The sequence below is a fragment of the Centroberyx affinis genome, unplaced genomic scaffold (assembly GCF_046629955.1).
Source record: "Centroberyx affinis isolate AG114_WGS23_722 - 3 ecotype Tasmania unplaced genomic scaffold, CSIRO-AGI_Caff_v1 ptg002014l_1, whole genome shotgun sequence".
Taxonomy (NCBI): Eukaryota; Metazoa; Chordata; class Actinopteri; order Beryciformes; family Berycidae; genus Centroberyx; species Centroberyx affinis.
The window spans coordinates 406,298-428,283 of record NW_027280356.1 but is presented as its reverse complement, the minus strand read 5'-3'; the positions used below and the strand labels follow the sequence as shown (position 1 = coordinate 428,283).

Sequence of the window (21,986 nt, the reverse complement as noted above, 5' to 3'; positions counted from 1 at the left end):
GAGAGAGAGAGAGAGAGAGACAGACAGGCAGGCAGACAGACAGACAGACAGACAGAGAGAGAGAGAGAGAGAGAGAGAGAGAGAGAGAGAGACAGACAGGCAGGCAGGCAGACAGACAGACAGAGAGAGAGAGACAGACAGACAGACAGGCAGGCAGAGAGAGAGAGAGAGACACAGACAGACAGAGAAAGAGAGACAGGCAGGCAGGCAGACAGAGAGAGAGAGAGAGAGGGAGACACAGACAGACAGAGAAAGAGAGACAGGCAGGCAGACAGAGAGAGAGAGAGAGAGAGGGAGACACAGACAGACAGAGAAAGAGAGACAGGCAGGCAGACAGACAGACAGACAGGCAGACAGAGAGAGAGAGACAGGCAGACAGACAGACAGACAGGCAGACAGACAGACAGACAGGCAGGCAGACAGGCAGACAGACCCTTTCTAAGCATTGGGCAGCCGGTCCTGACACATCTCCAGGGGCCGTTTGAAGGCTCCCCTCCCGAAAACCTCCACGTTGCTCGCCAGCCAGGAAACCACGTTCCCGGGGATGTAAGCGGTGCAGTTGGCCATGTTCTGGATCTCCACGGGCTTCAGCACCCGGTCCCAGATGTTCACCTGACTCAGCTCGCCCACGAAAGCCTGCCCGGCGTCAAAGCGCCCACCCACCACGTCCTGTAAGGGCCGTAAACAGCAGGCATTATTAAAAAGCAGCAACAACAACAACAACGCAATTAAAGGCAGTTATCTTTCTGAGGTGAAGGAGGCAACGTGCAACTCGAGCTGCTGCCGACGCTACGAAAAGAGTTCAGTCACGACTTCTTCTTTAAAAAAAAATACAAAAATATAATTTCTAAATTTCGTTTTTGTGTTTAGATTGCTCGCCATCATTCTCTAGTATCATTTTCTCTGCTTTTAGGTTTGGTTGTTTTTATTGTTTTCCTCTCTGCTGTTCTGTGAAGTGCTTTGTGACTTTGTCTGCAAATGTGCTCCATAACTAAAGTCTTTTGTTGTTATTATTATAAGTAGTAGCAGTATTACTTGGCCTTGCGATTTGAAGGGTTTGCTTGTGATTATGTGAGCTAAGCTATACATCCATCAAGGAAGACTCAGTGGTTGTACAGACAAATATTTTTCCACTTTCTATTACATTGTTACTGTACTTCACTGGCTGTACGGGTAAAAAAAAAAAATCAATACCACTTCACGAAGAAGAGAAGCACAGGATGATGCAACTGCTGATAAGTGGCTGTGTCCTTTAATCTTGCTAAAAGAGGAAGAGTAATGACTAAACCCACAGACGCAGGTATGTGGGATATGTGGGTACAGTAGTCTGATAAGATCGGCATGAAGGACACTTGCAACGCTCTTTTCCTCAGAGATTTGGGGTTCTACAGGGCTTCCCCACCTGCTCCTGCCCCAGGATGATGACTCCCCCAGGTTTGATGGGGTGCCAGGCTGCCAGGTTGTCCCCGGTTCCCAGCTTCTCCCCGTCCTGGTAAGCGTCCCATTGTCCGTCCCGCGTGGTCCAGGCGATGCAGACGTGGTGCCACCTCCCATCACGCACCGACAAGGGCAGCTGGGCCACCTAGACCCATGGTATGGTGTACTTAGTAGCGGTATAGTATAGTATGGTTACTGCATGAAAACATACTTAGAAATAGAAACAGTAGCGCGACCAGAGCATTGTCAGTGAGGAAAATATAGAGATAATGGGGTAAATATTGGACTTTTGGACCCATTGTGCAATCGTTTGGCTACAGAACAGTTGAATCATGCTGCATGAACTGTTCGGAGAAATTTAATGGACGTTTTGTGCTATTTTTGGGAGCTGTAAACAGATGGCTCCATTAACTTCAATAGCTTGGAAGAAGGCTGAGATGGAACCATGGGGGCTAAATTGCTGTGTGTTTGGTGATCCTACGAATTTCAAGTTTCGACTGACATGGGGGTGAGTAGATGACTGAATTTTCATTTTGGAGTGAACTGTTCCTTTAATATATAGATATGAAAGTTATCTAAGGGAGGGAGATTCAGGAAAACGACAGTTGTATTTCTGAGATTGTTCTTGCCTTGTCATTGATGAGCAACTCAATCGGGTTGTTGCCCCATTCGATGAGCACGATCTCGTTCGCTTGTCCCGGCACGCCGTAAGAGAAAGGTGTGCCGATGCCGGGGCTGGCGCTGGACTTGATCCACATGCAGAGGGTGAAGGCATACATCTCTGGCAGGCTCTTGGTGATGCGGCCATACAGGTAGTTGGTCCGCTGGGGGAGGGACAGCTTAAACTGCTCCGGGGACTTGAAGTCTCCTCCACCTGGAGTGAGGGAGACAGAGAGAGAGGGAGAGAAGAGACAGAGAGAGGGAGAGGGAGAGGTGAGAGGTGTCCCGTAAGGTCATGTCCTTTATTTAACTTGTTAATCACTGCCTGGAAAGTCAGGAAGGGAAACAAAACTCCTCTCCCTTTATAGTTAATCCACAGACAGTCGGGATGTGGGCTAAAAAGAGGCTCAACAAAGGGAAGACAGTCCCTTTTATGTATATGTGGAAGTGACAGTTCAATCAAACTCAAACTGTGTGTGTGTCTGTGCAGGTGTGCATGTGTGTAACCGCTGTTTCACTTTCTCTGATCCATAAAACCCCCTCACAGTGCCTTTGTCCTTCAGTCCTCCCCCTCTCTCCCTCTCTCCCCCTCCCTCTCTCACTCTCTCTCTCTCTCTGTGCTTCATATGTACCTCTCCCTGGCTCCACTCCATTAGTGTAGTGCAGGTACATTATGTTGCATGCTCCATGCACTGTTGTATGCTTTCAGCCTCTGTGTGCCATCCGCCATTTCACTCATCCTCTCCACTAGTGCTGTGTCTGTGACCTAACTCTATATATAGTGCTACAAACCTTTCTCCAATTCACTGTCAGTTGCTTAATCCTTTTAAAAAAATGTTCAAGCTCATCTTAACTTCACCTGTAAAGGTTAGATGATGTAAATCTAACACTGGAGCAGTTTCTGAACGAATACGCACTTTGTTACAGTGTTTTTGTGTCGATTCTGTACCCTCATCCTCCATTTAGGGCCCCGTACCTTTCTCCAGCTCACTGATCCTCTCCACCAGGGCGTTGAGCGTGCTTTCCGTCTTCATCCTGTAGGCGGCTGTGGCGTTGGACAGCATGCTCTTCTCCTCCTCCAGGTTGCTGACTTTCCTCAGCAGCTGTTTCTCCAGCTCCCCCAGCCGACGCTGCAGCAGGTTGCGCAGCTCGCTGGGGAACGAGGCGCCCGAGCTGTTGGCCCGCAGCTGCTGTTGCTAAGAGAGGAAGGACGGGAGGACAATGACAGGAATTGCTTTTACATTGCTGATCAACCAGCCATGATGTTACTGGATGATTGGTAGAAAGATATAATTTCAGGATTCATCTATCAGAAGAAGTCTTACAAAAGTGAATTCTTTGCATTGCTGGTCTTCTGTGTGTAGACTAGACAGCATTGGTCAGGTTTCTAAGCCTGTTATTAGTTAATGAGCTGCTTACTTTTGGCAATTGTGTTAATTAACTCTGGCAATAAGGCTGAAGGAACACAGTCAACTAGGCCTCCTACTGAACTCTTACTTACAGAACCAGAGTGGATTAACCATATGGTGGTTTACCATATGGTACTAGATTTTGGGATATAGGCCTACTTGTTGAGTCTAAGTAGTCCAGCACTGAAGTCTCCACTGAACCACAAACATGTTGAAAATCAAATGACTCATTTGCAGACTTTAGGACTGTGGAGAAGATATTATTGAGGCTAGCTAAGGCGCTCTGTTGATCGGACAAGCGCACTGAACACAGGCTACATAATCAGCGCTGCGTAATACAGTAGGTTGGCCAGTTAGAGTGTTAATCTCTTTCCCACCCATTACACCTCCGCGTAATCTCCAAAATACCCACATGATTCTCAGAATTGCTCGTCTACTGTTGAGCTGTGAACATGGGAACATGATCAAATTTAATTTGTTGAGAGCATAAAACCACACTGGCAACCAAGCATTACTTTTACGCATGCCTTTGGCACACTGGTTAAGCCTTGCGCAGTCGGTTGCCTTACCTCCAGGTTCTCCAGCCGGTCTTTCAGCCCCTGCATGGTTTTCCCAAGACTGTCAATGGTATCATTAGGATCTCTGGGAAGGTCCCCCATTGTGTTTTGCTTATCTTTGGTCCAGGAGACCCCATTCTCGTACTTCCCATCATCGGAGGCTGAGGCGCAGAGGGAGAGTTTAGTGGTCAGCTCGTTGATGGTACCGAGCTGGTTGGAAATCGTTTCTTTCTGCTGTAGGATTGTCTCCCGTAGCTGCATCACAGTGTTTCTCAGCTCCTCTTCCTGACCCCCGGTGTTTAGCTCGGGTAACAGAGTCACCGGGCAGCTGGCATCGCCGCTGATGGGGACGGCCCGGCAGATGTACCGCTTTCCGTCATCAGGCTGGCCGCTCGCAAGTTGACGACAGCCCAGCGAACAAAAGCACAGCAATCCGTACAAGAGTGAAAACATACCGGCGGCTATTTACCGTTGAGGACAATCTAGTGAAACGTGAAAATCCTGACACTTAAACCTGCCACTCGAGTCTCAAATTCGGTGCGTAAAGTGTTCCCCAAAAGTGGAGCGCTACACTAAATACCATCATGAATAACTATCGACAAAGCCGCGGCATGTCAAACAAACTAAATCAAGAAAATTCCAAACAGAAAATCCGATCAAGGGAGAGTTGTCGACCGTAAGCCCGGCTAATGTGGCTTGGTTAACGGGACTATTCCTGGCGCAAACTGAGTGCGCGGTGTGGTGCTGATCGGACAGCTCCCGTCAGGAAAGAGGATTACCAAAAAAGGTGTTTCTAGAAGCTACCGGATTGGTTGTAGTAGGTTGACGTCACCGATCAGCTAGGTCAAACCTGTTGTGTATTGTTTTTTTGTTTTTTGTTTTTTCAGAAGGCTAATTAAACCCAGTCAATTAAGAGTTAATCATTTCATAGCAATTATTCCAAGTACATCTTAACTTGTCAACAGGGTGCCATACATGCCATTTTATTGCCTCCTAGTAACATTTCATAACCACACATTAATTCACACTCCTATTTATTCCGATGATCTTCTTCTTGTTCCCTAATATGTTCAATGACTTAATTTCCCTTTCCTCTCCCTGGGTAGATATGTACTCTCCAAATACATCTCACTCTCTCTCTCCTTAATCTACTGTACATTTGTCTGTCTGTCTAACTGTCTGTCTGTCCAACTGTCTGTTCTCATGTTGGTCTGTCTTCCTCTGTCTGTCTATCTGCCCTTTTTTGCACTGGCCTAATAGCTATGAAGTTGTTTTTGGTGCAGCTTCAAATAATATATATATATATATATATATATTGTAATGCATAAGAATCAAGTTTTCCTCACGGGGCAGTGGTGGGCTAAAAAGAAAAACAAATCAGAGAGAGGCCTTCTTACAGGAGTTTAGTCATGGTGGATGAGTCTAAAAACACAGGATTTACACCACAGGACTTTCATCATTTCAACAAAGATCTACAGGTTTAACCATGCTCGTGAAAATGTGTGAGACAAGTTTAAGTCTTGCTGTGTCTATCTGGATCATGAATTAATAATAATTATACTAATAATAAACTTTATTCATACAGTGCTTTTCAATAACAGTTTACAAATTGGTCAGCAATCAAATTAAATGAAACAGCAGTATCATAAAAACAGATCAATCAAGTAAAAACAAGGCACCACAGGATAAAAGGTAAGAACACAGAGTAAGGAGGGTAAAAAAAAAAAAATTGGCAGAGGCATAGTGGGGTTAAGAAGTACTGAGATCTTTTACTTCAGTAAAAGTAGCAATACAACAATGTAAAGATACTCCATTACAAGTAAAAGTCCTGCATTCAAAATCTTACTTAAGTAAAAGTACATATTGCCAGCAAAATGTACTTAGAGTATCAAAGTAAACGTACTCATTATGCAACTGTCCCCATTTAGAGAGTTATATTTTTCATAAATTATTGGAATATTAATACTGATTTATTAACATACATGTACATGTAAGCAGCATTTTAAAGTTGTCGTGAAGCTAATCTTAACAATTTAGCTATACTTTTGGGTAGTCTAATCTATAACAATGCTATTTTATAGTTATTTTATAAAGATGATCAAATGTTTTAAATATAAAATATTGATCTGAAAAGTAACTAGTAACTATAGCTGTGAAATAAATGTAATGGAGTAAAAAGTACAATATTTCCCTCTAAAATGTGATGGAGTATAAGTACAAAGTACCTCAAAATTGTACTTAAGTACAGTACTTGAGTAAATGTACTTAGTTACTTTCCACCACTGCGGAGGCATTACATAAAAGTCTAATGATGGGTTTAAAGAGGTGATATAAAAGATTATTGCACCTAGACACAAGGCCAGACTTGAGATCATTTCCAGGCAGTAAAAAAACATGGATACAAATCATTCTCAACCCAAATGAGTCTTTTCCATAAACCAGGCGGTGAGGAGACGCAGGATGTGGCGGTAAACAATTAGCAACAGCTGCCTGCCTGGCTGTGAAAGGTCAATAAAGCGTGGTGCGCAGACCGGAAGGCATGCCACTGGGCTTTGAACATGGCCTCCCACGGCCCTCCCTAGGCACCTAAACACAGCTAATCAGGGCTTTTCTATGACACACAGGCATGATAAAGTAAACAGGAAAATGAGTTCTATTAAAGGCAAACACATGCTTCAGTTTTGGGATTTAAAATAACAATTCTCTGTTAAAGATGCCATATTCTAGGAATTCAAATGTGCCTCTATTCAGATACACATACGATCAAAGATGTTTAAAGAGGACATTGTTAAAATTTGATTTAGTTTGAGGCGTCAGATTTAATGTTATTGCATTTTCAAAAATTCATCCTTTTTCTTTTTACAGGCAGTTTCAGACTAATAGTCAACGCATCACAACTGGACTTGGCCCTGATTGGTTCCCTCACTAAAGAATGACTGAAATCCGTCCAATCAGGCCAGTTTGCAGCATTTCTACTGGAGAGCCTCCATTCAGCAGGTTTACCTCATTTGAATTAGAGGAGTTGCTGCTGTCAGCCAATCAGAATCCAGGATTGTGACTGATTCTGCCTTCATTCAATAAATTCCCCTTTATACTAATCAACATTTATTTGCAAAACATCATGAAGACCATTATTGTTATCCTGAGCCATAGTATCTTCGAAAACAAAATGAAAACTGAATAATATGGGACCCTGATTTCACTGATGCATAGTATTTAGGCATATCGTTTCAAATTTAACAATATTATACTCATGCACATAGACATTTCCTTCACTCTGTGATTAGGAGGGCAGCATGTTAATTAAATTCAAGCAGACTAAGCATTCAGTTTTATTGCTGTGATCATGAAATCCGCTATAGCCTCTGTTGACACTACATAAGCTGTTTAATGTCATTTTACATACAATATGTTTTTTTTTTGTGTGTTTTATGTGAAGCGTATTGAATTTTGTGTATGAAATGTGCTATACAAATAAAGTTTGCCTTGCCTTTGCCTTGCTTTGCATGCATACAACACAAAGACTCGACAACTGTAAATAAAATAAAATAAATTAAATTAATGAATAAATTCATTTTTTAGAGAGCACTAGAGCAGAGAGGTTGCATGAGTACTTAATTTTGAAAGAGAAGACATGGAAGAAAGAAAAAAGAAAGAAAGAAAGAAAGAAAGAAAGAAAGAAAGAACAAAAGGCGGGGAGTAAAGGAAATCGAAAATAATAATTGATAGGAGCAGGTTCTGGCCACAATGATTAACCATCAACACCTCCGGTTTGCTCAGTGTGAGTACGGGGCTCTGAGCCTGTTCAGGCCAATTACTGTCTGGCAGACTCCGACAGTCTCTGCCCCCCCCCCCCCAAGCCTCAAATACAATATCTGACTCTGACATCACACCTGCTTTCTGGTTACCAGGTGACACAGACAAAGTGGCCTGCCAGTCCACCTTACACTCTAATTGATTAAAAAAAAACAGCTCCTGGGAATGGAAAAATCAACTTTTATTAAATTGCAGGCATCATAAAACCCTCATCATAAAATTATAGTTTGTAGTAACAACCATTTTAATAAAGCTGGAAACCTGCCTCATGAGGAGAAGTGTTGACCTGTGGAGTGCATACAGTGTGAAAAGCATGGGAGCTTTATAGGCAAATGACTAGTTTTTCATGGTATTGTAAAAGATCCAGGCTTATAATCCCATAGAGAGTGCATTTCTCTTTATATTAGAAATAACGCAGCGCTGTCCAGGTTCATCGTCATCCAGGCATCGGCAGAGGCAGTGCACTAAGAGAACACAAATCTAATGGACAGACAAGTGGTTTTGGAGAACTAGTGCGACATCCGGCCTCTCCTCTCAGGGTAAAAAAACCCCCAAAACACTAATGAAATGAGCAGGAAAGTCCAATAAGCCTGAGAGACAAACATCTTTCAACAGATCATTATTACTCAGGGAACAGGGAGCGAGGCAGAATCAGAATATCACATTATATGTCACATTATCTGTTACATTATACGTGGCATTCGGTGAAAGAAATATTTAATTTTGCGAGTCTTTTGCCAGTCTATTCACTCTCCGTGGAAGAAGCAGGCTGTGAGGGAGGGAGAGAATCGTGAAGTAAAAGCCATTAGCAAAGCATGTGGGCAGGAGACAGGCAGCAGATAAATAATGAACATCTTTCAACAAGACAGCATCATTTCCAAAGCTATTAAAACAAGCGTAATTAAAAATGTATGTGTGTGTGTGTGTGGGTGGGGGGGGGAGTGATTTTGGGGGATCTGGATTGTGAGGCCTACTGCTCTTCACATGTGAAGTGAGATGTGACACCCCATGCTCAGGGTGATGAAGGCGGGATCGGCCCACAAACCAATCAAGCTGATACACAGATTGTTTTTGCTCATGCGGGTCATGTATTTTTTCACTCTCAAAGTTAGCTCTACCACTGAGGTGTTGAGATGTCTGTTACAGGGATAAGGGGAAAGAGAGCGAGGAGGTGGCGGGCGACCTAGACCTACCACTGAACACACTTCTTCTTCTTCTTCTTCTTTTTAATGGGTATAGTTTGCTGTGACCAGAAGGAAGCTGTGCTCAGATTTGTGAAGAATGACCGACTGATTACCTGCTGACTGAACCAACAAATTAAAGAAACAACACACCTTCAAGAGGATAGATAAGTAAAGCATGAGGGGCCAATGCAAATCTCATTACATCTACGAGTCCCAAGTCAGTCTCAAGTCTTGAGGCACAAGTCTCAAGTCAAGACCCAAGTCTAAATGTATTACCAAGTCAAGTCCAAGTCAAGTTCATGTCACTAATGTCAAGTCTCAAGTCTAAATGTAGAACACAAGTGAAGTCAGAACAAATCAAGAGTCCAGTATCAATTTAATATCTTAAAGAAAACTAAATATCAATGCAATACAATATGGTTTTAATAGGATAAAAACTTGGTAAGAGCATCATGAGTTTGATTTCTATAATCAGTTTCAACTTCAATAAATTAAATCATTCCATACAAATTCAGAAAACAGAATTTAAATTCAGTCGTCTGCTGGAACAAAGACTTTGGAAACCTTTTCAAGTCATCAGAGTACAAGTCAAAGTCAAGTCTCAAGTCTTCTCTTCATGCATCAAGTCAAGTCTCAAGCAATTAAAAATGTGACTCGAGTCTGACTCGAGTCCAAGTCATGTGACTCGAGTCTCCACCTCTGCTTCCTTCCGTCAACTGTGATGATTTTATGACATTTTTGATGGATGAGTGAATAAATAAATAGTAGAAAACATCAGAACATGACAATGCATCTTAACCGGGCCGGATCAGATAGTCTATCTCATTTTACTCAAATGCCGATGCAAGAGTCCCCCAAGCTGGTTATGTGATCTAAATTATCTATTTGTATTCTAGACACCATGCCCAGAAATTTATTGAAAACACTATACTCCCTGCCACAGGCTCATCTCTACTTAATGCTGTTAATAGTCTGATTCTGGTCCCATCGAAAGTCATCAAGCCGCTATTAAAGAATCCCAGCCTCAACTCGAAAGATCAGACTGATTTCCAATCATCTGTTCATCTCAAAAACATCAATTGAAGTTTTTAAACAGCATCCTAGACCTCCTCCAGTCCGGCCTCAAACCTTAACACAACACCGAGGCAGTTTGAATCAAAATAACAAACCCAATTTATTATTATCCTAGACCTGTGTTTTTCAGTCATGTGCCATGCAGGGCCAGGACTCTGCAGGCTTTCATTCCAAGCAAAAACTTCAGCAGCAAATTTCATTGATTTGCTCAACTTCAACCAGACAGAGGGGGAAATAATTAGTGTGAAATCAGCCGTTGTTGGGGCGGGGGTTCAGCTAATTTTCCAACATAACACCAGTCATCAGACATGAAGGTAATGTGTCAATGCAACATTTGCAGTGCAGCATCTCTGGCAGCCTGTAACACTTCTGCTCTAAACGGAAAAAAGGCCCATCCAGGATCTGTTCAGGAGATGAAACACTGCACTCAGATGCCATAAAAGAAACACATAGGGATTTTTTGTATTATTCTAAAGGGGATATCATCAAAGGCATGCTTTTCTTTTTGTTTTTTTGGGGGGGCTTTTTTTTTTTTTTTTTTTTTTTACAATACAAGGCCAAGGATAGGCTTCAGTGGGCTGCCATCTTGTGGTTAAAGCAAGCAACGCTCAGCAATTCATTTGAACACCATAATTAGTCCAAGTGGAAGGGCCTATCTTATAGACCAGTGGTTCTCAACGTGGGGTCCGGGGACCACCAGGGGTCCTTGAAGGGGTTCCCCCAGCAAATTGATGGATTGTTTAACTTAAGTTAACACAATTAGAGAATGTAGAAGAATAACTACTTTCAGAATCAGAATCAGGTTTATTGCCAAGTAAGTTTTCACAATACAAGGAATTTGCCTTGGTATGGAGGTGCATACAATAATAATAGGAAAATAATAGGGATAGGTTAAGAGGAAGTACTGCAAGTCAAAGTCATAAATATAAACATAAATAATACAGAATATTAAAAAGAATACAATAAAAATATAATAAAAAATGTGTGCAATATATCTGTTTTTTAAAGTGAATGAAAAAGATGTACAGTTTGTGCATCATAGTTTCACTGTTATCTCTCTACAATACAGATAGTCATGGAATTCTGGACAAAATCATATCAAACAATAAAAATATTCTCAGATTTGGGCCCGAGAGACAAAATCTCATCAATGGGGGTCCGTGGCCCTATGATAAGGAAGAGGTTGAGAATCACTGTTATAGACAGTGGTGAGTACTAGAATGCCCTACTCAAGTAGAAGTAGGCAGTTACTTTGCTGATATTTTACTTAAGTAGAAGTAAAAGTACTGGTGTAAAAATCTACTCAAGTAAAAGTTAAGTGTATTTTTTTTTTAGAAAAGAGTGATATTTGCCATGTAATTCTAAAATGATGAGAGTAGGCTACAGAGTCGCCTATATTATTTTAATTGGAAAAATTAGAAACCACAAAATAAAGCCAGATTCACTGGTTCACTGGCTTCACAATTTGCCAATTTAAGATTGTCCAGTTTCTTTTGCTTATGGAGAGCCACAAAATGTGTACTCTGTCATGGATGCGATTTAAAATGTAGCCTACAAAATTTAAGTAGTCTAAAAGTAAAATTACTGACTTTAAAAAATATTCCAAAAAGTACAAGTAGGCTACACAAAAAAGCTAACTAACTCCCACCCTTGATTATGGGCATAATGAAGTTGGCAAGGCGAAGTCAGTCTATTGGCCTGTGTAAATCCTTGCCTAATTGTTGATTGTTTTTTAATTGGAGCAAAGCAGATACAATCAAACAATATCTGTCTAGTCTACACATTTATTATATTTTCCATAGAAATAAAACAATATTGCGTTTCTACATGCACTGCTGCGCTCGACAGATGGCGCAGATCGCTTCGATTAACCCTCAAACTGTTCCTGAGCGGTGGGGCCGCCTGCGCAGCTACCCGCAAAATTACTTCGTCTACTAACAAGCCTTGGGGCCACAAGACCATCGAAAACGATGGTCTTATAACCATTGGATTATACTGTGTATCCTTCCACTGGTACTAGAATAAGACTATAAGCCATTAAAATACATTTTCACAACACTAAACGTTAATTTTGTCGTTCTAATGGATAGGCTCATGTAAATAAAATATATCCCTGCATTATCTATATATTCATAGAAAAAAGATGATGTGCATTACGCGGAGGGATATTGTACCTTTCTGATTGTCGCGAGCCCGGAGCAGCAGAGCGAGTGTTTCCTGTCTGTGGTGCTGGGTAAGTCCAACTGAAATGCTTTTTCTTATAAAGTATTGCTTATATATTCAGTAGTTGATGCTTTCCGCTACCCCTTGCGTGCATTTAACTTTTGAACAGGCCTATATCTGAGAAAAGTTGCCTTACCTCTGTGGTTAATGGGTTTTTTTTAAACTAGAGTTTAGGAGATGCGCGAGCGCTTTCTTTCTTTGGGAGTGCTAGCTTGTTAGCTTAGCTAACGGTAGCTAATGAAGTATACAGGACAAGATTTGTATCACGCTTGATTGTTTGGCTTTATGGATTAGGTGGATTATAGTTTAAGACCTTTTGGGTGATAGATAGGTTAAGACTTTGACGTCGGAAAAACAGTTTTTAATTTACAATTTGCACCGTGTTCTGCAAAAAATGTGCTAGCTGATGCTTCTAGTGATGTCATCATTATGCGCCCACTATGCGTTAGAGGCATGTTGGTGGATTTGTTGCCAATTTGTTTGCGAAACACCTGCCATTATGTAACCCCCCTGTAATAACACTGATTGCTGCCTAAGTTTTTAATAACATACAGTTTGTATTTAGACATTTGGGTGTTTAAAACTGCAAAACTACTCTCATTGCTTTCAGTGCCAGTGTTTTTCATGCCAGTTATTTCCTCTTTCCTGTCATGTGTGCAGTGCACATGAATTCCTTGTAAGAGCTGTGCAGACTGCTGTCTGCCCCTCGCCCATTGCAGCCCTGTCTCTCCCAGCCGGCACCATGGCCTTTGTGCCAACGCCCAGCCCCACTGTGGTGGACCAAACCACACTGATGAAGAAGTACCTGCAGTTTGTGGCAGCACTCACAGACACCAACACACGTACGTTCAGAGATTTTAAACTGTGTTGCCATGGAAAATGTTTAAGACAAGATTGCACTGTATTTATCCCCTGGGGGAAATTCAGGTAAAGTAGAAGTAGAGTAGTAGTAGTCCCATTTCACACTAACATTCACTAGAAGTCTTGACAAATTTCTGAAATATGTTATCCCAAAAAAGTTGCAATTATATCTGCTACACCTTCTGTTGCATTGACACCATGAAATGCAGGTATAGTAGTTGCAAAGATTACTATGTTAGTGTAAATAAACACTAAAGCAGTACTTGGTCCCTATCAGACTCACAATATGTCAATGTGCGTGCTGACAAAATGTATCTGATTCACTGATACGTTTTTATTCTAGGACTAATGGAAGGATACACAGTAAAACTGAATGGTTATGAGACCAAGAGTCCTATTTGGACTCTTGAAAATGTTGTCAGTCATTTCACATCACACATATAAAGACCATATTTCTCAGTGTAACATATTGATTAGTACACAAATCTTGCCATAACTAGTTTGAGTTTTTATCCACTCATTATCAACAAAATAAATTATGGTGTAGTTTCCAGGATAGGCAGCTTTGCTTAGCATGGGCGATGTGATGAGAGCGATATGCTTTAGTCCAGACAAAGGTACGTGTGTGTGGGAGAGTGCATGTCTGTGAGTGTGAGAGTGTTTGTTGTTGATGTACCTTTTGATCAATCTGGGCGCTGAAAGTAAAACTGATAAGATCTGAGAGTCCCTGCTGAGCAAAGCGAGATGGCCATGAAAAGAGAAACTGTATCATTAGCAACTCTGATTGATGACAACGCTCTGTCCTTCAACCTCCAGCTGATGAGACCAAGCTGAAGATGATGCAGGAGGTCAGCGAGAACTTTGAGGTGAGTTTGATGAATAGTACTCTGCCTGTAATGGACAGGAGTCATTTCCTTGATGGATTTTGAAGGCTTTTATGGATTTCAGCAATGTGCAGGGAGATCAGTTCTCTAGGATTACCTGACAGTTTTTTTTCACAGTAACTGAAATTAGGAAAAAGGTGAATGTAATGCATTGAAATAAACCTGTAGCAACAAAGAAAAAGACACAGTTGATATTCAGATTTGCAGAATATTGAAACACAACCTTAGTATACTCAGACTTGCTTTGTGCATGTGTCTTGCGGTTGTCCATTTCAGAATGTGACGTCGTCGCCCCAGTACTCCACCTTCTTGGAACACATCATCCCCCGCTTCCTTACGTTCCTTCAGGACGGAGAGGTGCAGTTCCTGCAGGAGAAACCTACACAGGTATGCAGCTAAAGCAAAACCTACTTTTCAGTCAAGTTTCAATAGAAAAATCCACCCTAAAAACTGTAACACTGTTTTTGGCGATGTACCCCTCATATCTTAGTCAGTTCAGCTACAATGTAGTTTGATAGCAGATAATTTTTCAGTGATCTGACATCAAACATCAAATGTCAGGTTTTGGTGTCAGTCGCTCCGAATCAAAGAGCGAGGGCTTCTTTCTAGAGCCACCATTTTGCACCAAGAGATGTTCAACAATCATACAGGGAGAAATCCATTGTAAAAGAGGAGAGAGACCAATTTCTCCATCAACAGTAGCTTCAATAGACCAGAATGCAATGCGGCAACAAGACATGTTGCATTTAGACATGTTCCAATGTTCACAAACTGGTCAGCTAGCTACCTATAATTATACGGCCATACACCCACCGTTGATTGAAAGCAACAAGTTCACACCCCTTCTCTGGGGGTTGTTGAACGGCATTATGGGAAATGTAGGAAGTCACTAACTGAAGTAGAAGTAGGGAAGGCAGGTTGAGGGAAAGTGGGACACCAAAAACAATAAATTACACAATTACAAAATAACTCCTGGAATGAATTGAGAATCACAAATTGATATCTAACAGTGTAAGAGTATCCTAGGGTGGATTCTTTGCTTTGAAAGGTGTACCCATGCTTCGTCAAAGGAAACTAATGAATATTGGATTGTTTCTTGTAGCAACTGAGGAAGCTAGTGCTGGAAATCATCCACCGTATCCCAACGAATGAGCACCTTCGCCCACACACCAAGAACATCCTGTCTGTGATGTTCCGCTTCCTGGAGGTACACACACTCTTCTCTTACAACGCCTCAGACACACTCTGTTACTTTGTGCTTTTTCACAACTTATGACTGTGCATTAGTGTGTTGCTAGTAGCTGAAATTGCCTTGCTTTCTAACCACTGAGCAGTTTCCAAAGCTTAGCATAGGTATAACAAAAGGGGTGGGAAATTAAAACCAGCCACCTGCCAAATGCTGCAAAATTTCCAATTTTCTACTTTATCAGCCACTTTGGCAGGTATATGTAACCTATGGGATTTATTTTCTGTTGTAAAAGCAAATTTGTATGGTAAAGTAGGTTGCTATTAACGGTTGGAATTTACAAACCACTTTGGGTAGTGGGCAAAAAAACGTAGTTCCCTGCACTGAATATAAATGCTTAGAGATACAGTTATTCCACATGTGTATAGCTGGAACTAATGTCTGCCTTCTTACCTTGTTTTTCCAGATTGAGAGTGAGGAGAATGTGCTGATATGCCTCCGCATTATTATTGAGCTGCACAAGCAGTTCCGCCCTCAGATCTCTCAAGAGGTGAGAATGTCAGCCTTATTGCTTAAACAGAATTATGTGTTTTGAAAGCGATATTGAATACTTGTTATGATGCTGTGACAGGGAATTTGTCCTCCTTGGCTTAACCAGGCTAAATTAAACTAAGGCATAGATGATTTTTCAATTTTCCTCTCATTCTTTATGCTAAAAAAAGAACGTTATCTTGAGTGTTGGATTAACATGTTTGCCATAATCCTCTATTCTCAGATTCATCACTTTCTGGACTTTGTGAAGCAGATTTACAAAGACCTTCCAAAAGTTGTTGTAAGTACGACCTCCTTACTGGAAGCTGATGACTCCTTGCACCATGTTCCTCACAATTTTTTTTTCTTTTCTCTTGCATTTGTTCTCCCATCTTTTTTTTTCTTCCATCTGCCTTTCTTCCTTTCCACTTACATCTGTGTCTTTCTCCCTCTCTTTCACACTCCCTTTCTCCTGTCCAACTTCTAATTGCTCTCTCTCAAATCCTAATTTTTCCTCTCTGTTCCATCTGTGCCCCACCAGGCTCGGTACTTTGAGAACCCCCAGGTGATAGCGGAGAACACGGTTCCCTCTCCAGAAATGGTGGGGATGATCACCTCGGTGCTGGTGAAGACGGCCCCCGAGAGGGAAGACAGCGAAACGCGAACAGTAAGCTAACCGGCAGATTGTAACAGTTTGTGTAATCACTGTTAAATCCCCGTACCTCACTGCATCCTATTACAATACTGTCTGTAACCACTGGATGGTAGTAGTGCACCTTGTTTTCACAGTTACAGAAGAAAGCAGAAAACTGCAACTCTTCTCAGACAGAAAATACATAATGTATTTTTTGCATTCTTTCAGCAATGCCCTGCTTCACATTCATAGATGCATACACATTCAGTCCAGAGAGCTGACCAGTGCAAATGCAGTCTCTACTGTTTGTCACTGAGCAGCTCCACTAGACCAAGTCAAGGTTCTTCCACAAGTCTGGAGTGGAAACGAAGAAGACAAAGCTGTTACAAGCACATGAACCTGACAGTGACACAATGGAAAACTGTACGTTTTTGCGGAGAACAGTCTTAGTGACCCTAAATACGGAAGGTGGTTGTTGAGGGAGGCTAAAATGGACAAAACAGCTAAATTGGACAAAATGGCATTTGGTAAATTGTGTAAGAAGACATTTGATATATCCATTGGGTCGTAATACCTCATTATATTCCAATCAAAAGACCAATGGCCAATGAGGTTAATGTTTCACTACCTGGGCTGGACAGGCAAAATAAACAGCTCAGAGTCAGTTAAAATTTCTATCCTCTGTGCGCTTTTGAGGTTTAAACATGATGCTGCAGTTCATTCTGTCCTATTGAGGAACTTGGTCCTCTATTGATCTGTCTTAGATAAGTTTCTATAGCAAACATTTTATTTTGAGAACCTTTTCTTAAAAATTACTTCTGGACTGTTTGAAAACTGATAATGCACTACTGCTATATAGCAACCATAGACTTAGATGGGGGGAAAATATCTGGAAAAGCCTGGAATTTTGAAGGGGAAAATGTGCAAGATCCCTGGCAGCTGGGGATAAAGTGCCTTACTCAAGGGCATCCCAACAGTGTTTTTTGAGGGAGAGAAGAGTTCCTCATTCACCCAGATTTTCCCAGCCTGACTGGGATTCAAACCAGTAACCTTACAGTCACAAGCCCACTTCTCTAACCTCTACGTTACTGGTTCCCATTGTACACCAGTGATATCTGTCTGTCAGAATCACTTTATTTGCCAAGTATAATATATGTGCCGGACTTTGTCTTGGTGGCCTTGATGCCGAGACATTTCCACGACTAATATAGTAGAATAAGCACACACAGGCACCGAGGTACAGGGATGTCACATTCAGTGCAAGAGGAAAGTGTAAAACATACAACAGATAATATATACAGTATATGTTGCATGCTATCACTGTGTATATCCAGGCATCATGTCAGACAATGTGGCTGCAGTTGTAGATGGGGATGCTGAGTGTCCGGCAGTTCAATCATTCAATCTTTGCTGTCGTGTTCATTTTGTTTGTGACTTTCTTTCTGCCTCCAGCACACCATCATCCCACGAGGGTCCTTGTCTCTCAAGGTGCTGGCAGAGCTGCCTATCATAGTAGTGCTGATGTACCAGGTTAGTGATTTACTCCCAGAGTACACCAAATAACAACTGCACACAGAGACGTATGGTAACGTATGGTTCAATAATTGTTGGAATAAGTTGAAGAGATTAATTATAAAAAATGAGATCTACAGGGATTCCACAAAGTTCTGGAAAGTATGGAAATGATTTAGAAAATTTCCATGTCTTGAAAGGTTTAGAAAAATACTTGGAAATGCAACATCACATTGCTTGAGCCTGTGATATATTATGTATATTATTAAGGATTGGTGTAGTCGGATATATAAAATGAGAGACAATGCTGCATTGTCTAAAAGTAAAGGTCTTGTGGCATTAAAAAGTGGAAAATGTGTCGGAACCCTATTAAAAAGTGACAACTGCTGCAAAAAATGAACCTCTTTTTGTGGGGAAAAACATGAAAGTTGTTGGCTATTTAAATATTTGCACACCAAGTGTTAACATTTTTATGGATTGACTCATCTGTATTTCTAAATGATGGGAGTCATGAATTTCTAGTAATATTTCTTTTCTAAAAATGCATGTAAAAAGTATGGAGTTTTGGAATTAATCCCTTCAGCTGTATAAATGTGGCCAAAATGAGAGTAGTTTATCATCAGTGGACATGATGTGTGTGCTCTGTCCCTTCAGCTGTACAAACTGAACATTCACAACGTGGTGTCAGAGTTTGTCCCGCTCATCATGAGCACCATCATGCTCCAGGTCTCTCCACAGGCCAGGTGAGATCCGTCTGTGTGTGTGTCTGTAAATGTATGTGTGTGTGTGTGTGAGTGTGACATTTTTCTGTGTGAGTGTGTCTGAAATAGCAGTGTGAGTGTGCCTCTAACAAATTTCATTTTCACTTTACAGCCTCCAAAATGAGTTTGGGCACGTTTAAGAGAATTGATTTTTTTTTTTCCTTCCTCCCTCGCAGTAAGTTTGTTGATGGTGTTGCTCGGCACTTTGCCTGCCAAAGCCCAAGTTAAAATCCATTTGGGGAAGTTAAAATTGTAGAAATTGGCTTAGCAGGAGGTGAAACCTCTCAGGGTAGGAAGAGGGTTGCGTTAAGCATTCCGAACAGGAAGGAAATGGAGCAGAGTTAATTTTAAAAAATGCCTCGGCAGGCGCTGGCAGGTATCGGGAAAGTTTTTTCCTGACGTGCGATAACAGCTCTGGCGCAAATAAACAAGTCAGCCATGTAGAATCGACTTCACTATGTATACACTCATAATTTCAACCTCATTAATTGCAGCCTAACTGCAAGTATACAAAATCATAATTGCATTTGATGGGACTCGCGAAATGGTTTTTGGATTTGAACAACACTGTTTCCATTGCAGACAACACAAGCTTTACAACAAGGAGCTGTATGCCGACTTCATCGCTGCTCAGATCAAGACTCTGTCCTTCCTCGCCTACATCATCCGCATCTACCAGGTAACCTATCTGACAGCTGAGTCGCTTCACTGATGCTCTTAAGCACAAGCTAGGGGCAGATTTGAGATTCTTGAGTTGAAATTGCCTTGAAAGTGTTTGCTTTCGGATTAGTCCGACATAATGTTTGGCCTTTTATTATATGGTGGATCTTGGCCAGTCAGTGTCGTCCACTGCTGATATGATGGAGGTTTATCCCTGACCTCTGTCTTTAAACCTGCAGTGAAGTTTTACTTTCTTTTATAATCTGCACATGTTATTTATTTGCTTAATTCTTAATTCTTCATTTAATGTCTGTAATCTATCCATTTCCACTACCATTGAACAGTTGTGGTGAGTCACCCTGCCTTAAATGAGAGTACTGGTGTCATTTAGAGTTACAGAATACTAAATACTGTCTATGTGTAGTTTCCCCAAACAGCATGCATTGCAAAATGTTTGGGTTTTAGTGTCACATGATGGTGCAAATGCTGTTTGTCACCCTGCCAAGAATAAAATTCTGGGGAAACGCTGAATATTTGAAATATTTGGCATTAAAGTGATCAAATAAAAAAAATGTATATATTGAGTATTGGCTCAAAATATCAGACATCAGCGGCTTTAGTTCTGTGTCGGCCTTTAAAAACCCATATTGGTCGAACCCTAATATGCTCTCATACTTTTTATGTACAGTAATTTTCAAAAGTAATTGCGCCTTTAATCATATTGTGTGTGTGTGTGTGTGTGTGTGTGCACGCCCTGTCAGGACCTGGTAGGGAAGTACTCTCAGCAGATGGTGAAGGGCATGCTGCAGCTGCTGTCCAACTGCCCTTCAGAGACCGCTCATCTCCGCAAGGAGCTGCTCATCGCAGCCAAGCACATCCTCACCACTGACCTCCGCAGCCGTACGTACACACACACACAAACTAGTGTGACACCGGGTAACAGTGGGGCTGGGTGATATAGCCAAAAATATTATCCCAAGTACATTTTTCATGTTGGTCGATAGGATAGTTATCATGATATACATCAGATACTTTTTTGAAGCTTTTTAAAGGCTGCTTTTTGGTCCTGAGTGAAAGCTGAAGAAACCAGAAGGTTAATTTTGGTTTTATGTATTCAGTCAAAACATGACAGACCTAGGTTTTCTTGCCTTCATTCTTCACATTTCACACTTTATCTGAAATAACATTTGTCAGCTCTCCAACTGTGCTGTAGAACCTCCATTTTGATTTGTTGACTCTGAGTGGTGAAAAGTGAGACATTGAATGAAACAATTAAAGCTTAACCATCCATCAGTGAGATCTAGAGGCGATGCTAGGTACTGTAGATTAATTTCTGCATGATTCTTTGACTTTCTTATAATTTCTGTGGCACAAATCATCATGTGATCAGCGATTCAACTCGTTTTCCGCAAAAATATTCCATGATCGAGAAATCACAGAAGACTGAGTGACTGTCTAACCATGATTGGCTGTTTGTATGACAGTTAGTAGCTTGTTGCCAAAGCCTGAAAAAGAAATATATATTTTTTGTAATTATACTGAAGAAAAGTAATTCTCATTAGAGTTGTATCGCCCACACCTAGGTAACTGTATTGAAAATGTACCGTGGCAACTGACCTGAGAAATGGTACTCGCACAATATTTACTATGGCCAGTTTCCATAAAATTGACACCAACACGTGCACATCTTGTTTAAAAACTTGTGCATTTACACACAGATTAATGTACTGTACATTGGGTGGAAGGCAGGGAGAGGGGAAAGTTATATGTGAGGAAAAAAAAAAAAAAAATATATATATATATATATATATATATATATGTGTCCCACAGGAAACACTCTTTGTAATTTCTCTTCCCTGACTTCAAAAGAGCTGTAAAAGCAACATTTACTTGTGCTTATTTTGCAGTCCAATTAACCTTAAGTATTATTTTATGTTACTTTATTATTCCCTTTTTTGCCGTGGTATTAATTTAGAAGTGAAACCTTATAGTGCTACAGCATGTTTTGCTACCAAAGTTTATTTCAGTATCGTGCCAACACTAAGTGCGCACGTTTTTAAAAGTTTTTTCTTTCTTGCCCGTCAACCTCTTTCTCACAGACATTTTAAAACATTTTTGAATCACGCCTTGAAAGTTTATCTCCCTGTTTTTTTGCAGAGTTCATACCTTGTATGGACAAACTTTTTGATGAATCCATCTTGATCGGCTCTGGCTACACCGCTCGGGAGACTCTCCGGTAAGTGTGTGTGTTCACGGTCACTTGATCTCATCGGTGTCAGCACCCCCTCTCCCCTGGTGGTTGATTGCTCTTCCAGGTGCAGGATAAATGACCTAGCATACTAATCAACCTGTTCTCGGTGCTGTTGAAGTGCTCAGGGAGACCGACTGGAACGCTGCACCACAGCTCAGGTTGTCATCCTGTCATATTCACCCTCATCTCCAGGGGGCAGGCTGATCGCACGTCCTCCCACAGGTTGAATTGAAAACCCCCTTGACCCTCCTCAGTTGCCAAACCCCCCCCCCCTCCCCGTCATCAACACAATAGCTGTCATTTCCTGTTAGTGCTACATGGGTAACGAGGCAGCAGGATGAGACCT

The 21,986-nt window shown here is 41.4% G+C and overlaps 2 protein-coding genes across 6 annotated transcripts in view; one reads left to right on the top strand and one right to left on the bottom strand.

The window, feature by feature from the left end:
• Positions 1-438: 438 nt before the first annotated feature.
• On the bottom strand, positions 439-4,516 carry nptx2b (neuronal pentraxin IIb). The gene is made up of 5 exons (XM_071530989.1): positions 4,076-4,516; positions 3,074-3,293; positions 2,067-2,311; positions 1,403-1,582; positions 439-669 (listed from the first exon to the last, which is right to left on the bottom strand). The coding sequence occupies exons 1-5, from the start codon at positions 4,514-4,516 to the stop codon at positions 439-441; spliced, it is 1,317 nt and encodes a 438-aa protein (XP_071387090.1).
• Positions 4,517-13,102: 8,586 nt separating this feature from the next.
• The window catches only part of trrap (transformation/transcription domain-associated protein), a 97,989-nt gene continuing 89,105 nt past the window's right edge, over positions 13,103-21,986 (top strand). For all 5 annotated transcript variants that reach the window (XM_071530971.1, XM_071530975.1, XM_071530970.1 and 2 more), the window contains exons 1-12: positions 13,103-13,202; positions 14,038-14,087; positions 14,382-14,492; positions 15,208-15,312; positions 15,758-15,841; positions 16,067-16,123; positions 16,364-16,489; positions 17,909-17,986; positions 18,623-18,711; positions 19,312-19,408; positions 20,151-20,289; positions 21,547-21,625. In XM_071530971.1, the coding sequence (XP_071387072.1) occupies positions 13,103-13,202; positions 14,038-14,087; positions 14,382-14,492; positions 15,208-15,312; positions 15,758-15,841; positions 16,067-16,123; positions 16,364-16,489; positions 17,909-17,986; positions 18,623-18,711; positions 19,312-19,408; positions 20,151-20,289; positions 21,547-21,625 (1,115 nt within the window). The remainder of the gene's footprint in view (positions 13,203-14,037; positions 14,088-14,381; positions 14,493-15,207; positions 15,313-15,757; positions 15,842-16,066; positions 16,124-16,363; positions 16,490-17,908; positions 17,987-18,622; positions 18,712-19,311; positions 19,409-20,150; positions 20,290-21,546; positions 21,626-21,986) is intronic.